At 38.6% G+C, this 4,694-nt stretch overlaps 1 protein-coding gene across 1 annotated transcript in view; it reads left to right on the top strand.

Moving 5' to 3' along the window:
- The first annotated feature begins 865 nt into the window (after window positions 1–865).
- The window catches only part of LOC119407446 (zinc finger protein GLIS1), a 105,206-nt gene continuing 101,377 nt past the window's right edge, over window positions 866–4,694 (top strand). The window contains exon 1 of the mRNA XM_037674271.1: window positions 866–1,193. Coding sequence (XP_037530199.1) covers window positions 866–1,193 — 328 coding nt within the window. The remainder of the gene's footprint in view (window positions 1,194–4,694) is intronic.

Genomic DNA, 4,694 nt, shown 5'->3' on the forward strand with positions numbered 1-4,694 from the left:
TTATGTTTTTCTTAGGTCATATCTTGGATGTTATCATTGTTTTTCTTTTACATTTTTGTTGTTGGATGTAACTGGGACCCGGTGTACATAATTTCGTCCCACCACCTGTACCACATGTGGCGCGAACGACAATAAAGAAACTCTGACTCTGACTCTTTATTTAAAAGTTATTCCGCATAAAAGCCACTAGATGACGCCAAAGAACCGTGTTTCCTTACAAATGGGATGTTTTTGGCTCTGAATTATGAATAAAACCGGACAGCAATGACTAAAGTAATACAAAACAACATATAAAGGATGTATTTATTTCTTTATTTCTCCCCCCCCGCCCCCCATCAAACCACACGCGCAAAAAGACAAAAAGATTTTACTCATTAAACAAGTTAAATACTTTTGTTTGTCACATCTTTCCTGGGATCACGAAGCTAGTTAGTGTAAATTAAAATAAATTAATTAAAATAAATTAAAAAAACAACAACTGAACAATCTCAAACATTTGACTAAAAATATTGTGGACAATTAAAAAAAAAAGATATATATGTATGTATGTATATGTATGATCAACTGATCTTATCCTCCCACAGAGGCACGGCGGACTCAGACTTGATTGGCGCGCGTGCACTCCGCAGATCAGTGGAGCTTCTGGGTGTCAGTCTCACTGAAAGAAGGAGAAGAGAGAATGAGGGACTCTCTGGGATGCTGATGACTCAAGAGGATGCTGTTGATCACTTTTGCAAACTTCGGTTCAACGTGATGCTTTGCGCTCTTGGACTTTTTACGCGCAAACTGGAGAAGGTGTGCGCTTTTTCACTCCCACGGACTATAAGTTTCAAGCTGGTTATTTTATATGTATATATCATTTGCAATGATTCGTTTTCATTTCAGGGAATGTGAGCAGCTGGAGGGATCCATGCAGCACTCTTCCTCAGCGCTGGCCGGGATGGTGAGCCGCTGCCAGAGCCAAACGTTCCCGGACTTCACCGGACTCACGCTGTCCGCGTGCGGCTCCAACAAGGCGGAGATCTGTGCGCGGAGAGCCGCGTTTGGATCTCACATCTGCCGGAGCTCCTATGAAAACGGCCAGAACCACACGAACCGGGCCAGCCCGAAGAGACTCGTCGCTCTGCCGGAGGAGAGAGCGCATCTGTCGGGTAAAAGTGCGCGCCCGTGCGTCTCCCTGCCGCCTCTTCAAGGTAGCTGTATGGGGTGAATTTGATTAAAATAAACATGTACAATCTAACAAATAATAATACAATTTAGTCAGATTTGTGTTTTGTTGTTAAAAAAGTTCTTTATATAAAATATTTCAGCTTCTACTCCTTAGCATCATTTGGTGCAGCTTGTATGTTTATTGTGGCTGTTTATAATTAAACACAGACTTGGATTCATTTGCCAGTTCATAAATAACTTTAAAATCAAAGTCTGCCATCTGTCATATTAAAGCCATGTGGAGGGTGTTAACAATGCAAAACAGAAAATCTGAATTTTTGCCTCAAAAACATGGACATGGACATCTTGCTTGCAGTTCTGTCACTCAGTTATTTAAATATAAAATTTGTCCAGTATTACTCCTAAAATAATTGCATTGATTCTTTTTTCTGTGACATAGAAATGGACACAGTCAGCAGGGAGGAACACATTCAAAAGAACAATGACACACATTGAGATTACAGATTTGAGTGGAGGGTTCTTCATGTAGTTGTGACAGTGGTGGTGGGGGTTCATTACAGACCACATCCTAAATTATGATTAGCCTGAACCCACTCTCTTATTAGCAATCACCCTTTTCAGCCAGACGTGCATCAGCAGATCTGATTCTTGTCTCTGCAAACACAAACCATATGTCTGCTGGATGTGCCCTCAGCCCCTCCGTCTCACGTGCAGCATCCCTGAACCAGAATCAATCGTCTCATTGTCTGCAGAGAAAAAAAAAAGCCTTTTGAACTCTCTTCTGTAAATTATGGCAACGTGAAGATGTGTATTGTGGATTGTGTTGTGCAGAATAAAAGTGGAACAGGGCATTTTTGCAAACTTTTGAAGCAATCGAAGCTTTTTTTTAAATCTTCTTTTTAATTTTAGCTTTTTTTTTCTGTGAACTTAAATTGGATTTAAAATGTTTGAAGATAGATGACTTATTTGTTTTCCTATTGTGAACACATGCTGTATTCCAGGTTTTTCTTTTTCTTTTGACAAGCAAAGAGTGTGTGAGTGAGCCAGTCGTCCGTCTTTTGCCTCCTTTCACACTGATGCTCCCATTTGGAGACAGATTTGAAGTTTTATTCTCAACCATTGCTTTACATTTACGCTTGAAAAATCTGTAGGGAGGAAGAACTTAGACTGAGTATTTCTGACCTTTAACATTCAGCTTGTGATTGTGAAAAGTGAAAATTTACTCAGTGATGCAAGAAACTCAAGTGAGACATCTATTGGGGGGTTTCAATATGGATTTGCTGACTTTCTTAATTTCCACAACCTACAGCTGGTGTTAGTTAAAATCCGTTACCTGCTGCCTCCTTCATCATTTTGCATTTTGAAAATTGACCTCACGCAAATTTAATAAAAGTTGTCCTGAATGAGCGGCTTTTGTTTCACCCGTGCAGCTCCTGTGTATGGAGGCCTTGCAAATGCTCTCTCTCCAGGCGTGTGCACGTGTGTGTGTGTGTGTGTGTGTGTGTGTGTAACAGCAGCTGATCAACCCAGCATCCACTGAGCTATAAACACTTCAGCCCACCAGCAAACTATTGTGCTCTATTTGGACCAAAGAATGTGAGTTTTGAATGAAGCTCCAGCATCATCTGGTACCTGACTGAAGGTTCTCCTGACTGAAGGTTCTCCTGACTGAAGGTTCTCCTGACTGAAGGTTCTCCTGTCTGAAGGTTCTCCTGGCCTGAGTGCGTTTGGAAGGAAATGTTTGACTTAGAGGAGGCGAGTGATAAACGGAGCAGTCTGCTTTAGGGAAGATGACTTTGACATGCTTCATTTTCACACTTGAGGTGTGCTGCAAGCAAACACACACAGCAGCATCCAGTGTGTGTGTGTCCCAGTTAAACAGAACGGATGTGTTTTAGTTTGGTTAAGTGGCAACAAAGTGATCTTGTCCTGTAGTGTCGTGGTTCGCATGATTTGTAGATGTCAGACTGTGGTGCGAGCCTCTGAGCTGTCAGGAGCCAGTTTGTTCTCACTCACTGATCTTGCTTTTAGCGTTTCTTTATATGCTCATGCAAAAAATGAGCAGTATGAGAGTTTTATTAAAGGCTCAGTCATATTTTCTCCTCAACAGAAATGATATTTGGCATGCAGAGGATTGAGAAATAACTGGTTATCACAATAAAATACTTAAACTATAATGAAATTTCTGGGAAAATCACGAGGTCTGTGCTTATATAATTAAATGTGGGAAATGTTCCTTCAGTTGTTTCACAAAGAAACTGCTTGGAAGGAGTATATATTTAAGCATCTCAAATTTCAGGGTTTTGTTTAAGAAAGCTAAACATAAATCATGTTTTTAAAGTTTGTTTTTTATGTTGAAAAGCAAAGTGGTGAATTAGTTCAAAATCTTTCATCACTTACGTGATTAATTACTTAATAAAAACCTTGTTTGGATCACTGAGCATAATTAAACCTCTGTGGAGAAAATAAGTAATTTTCAATGTCCAACGACTGTTCTGTGTTTCGTTTATGTTGCATAACAATCAAATATATATAAAACCTAAGAACATGTATATTAACTAACATATTTAAGCATGGAACATATCCACAGCTTAAGGAAGCTTAGGAAAACTACAAATTATGCATCTTTACTTCCCCAGTAGAATCAGAATAAGCTTTAATATCATTACAACGAGAACATGTACGTACAGTCGTCCGAAAGATGGACGGAGAGCACGAAGCTGCTACTATAAAAAGCGCGGCCTTCTTATTCTTGTTCAGAATAATATTTTTGCAGTATGTTTCTTACGTTGCAATTTTGTAAAGTTTAGAAAACATTTGATGTCACAGCTGTACGTATTTACTGTTGTCTTGTGCTTTTCATTTGTATAGATCAGGGGTCTGAAAACTTTACGATCAAAAGAGCCATTTTTACGCCTTCATTCACTAAATTATAAGTGTTCAGAGCCGCAACAACCTGTGACATTATAAAGCTAAAAATATCTAATGCTTTATATTTTTACAATTTAAAACAAATGAAACGACCAGATTCTTGTAATATAGGGGGGGGGGGGGGTTGTTGTTTTTTAATTAACAAAAACTATGAACTATGAAGACCTATGTACGTTTTATTAATTGTGGAAAAATTAATCCAGTATAGAAATAAAGCATAAAGTTAAAGTGAGTATATTTTACTCCTTGTACTATTTCCAGTATTCACATATTTTCAAAAGAAATGACAGGAAAACAGTTAAAACTAGTCATTTTTTGTTGTTTGTGTAACAACCAATAAAATTCAGTTTTATGTTAGCTTTGGTCAAAGCTTGAAGAGGAACCAGCTCTGGAGCAACCTGCGGCTCAGAGCTGCAGGTTGCAGACCCCTGGACAACAAGAACAACAAAAAGATGATAAAAACAATTTTTGGTCAGATTTTTTAGCCCCCACCGCCCCCGATATTTTATTAAATGTAGTTTTGCATCTTTAAAGTTGAACAAAATTGAGAAGCTTCTGCTTTTCTCATAATTGTTTTCCCTTTCCAAATTATA

This window comes from Nematolebias whitei, chromosome 3 (assembly GCF_014905685.2).
Source record: "Nematolebias whitei isolate Nwh7 chromosome 3, NemWhi1, whole genome shotgun sequence".
Taxonomy (NCBI): domain Eukaryota; kingdom Metazoa; phylum Chordata; class Actinopteri; order Cyprinodontiformes; family Rivulidae; genus Nematolebias; species Nematolebias whitei.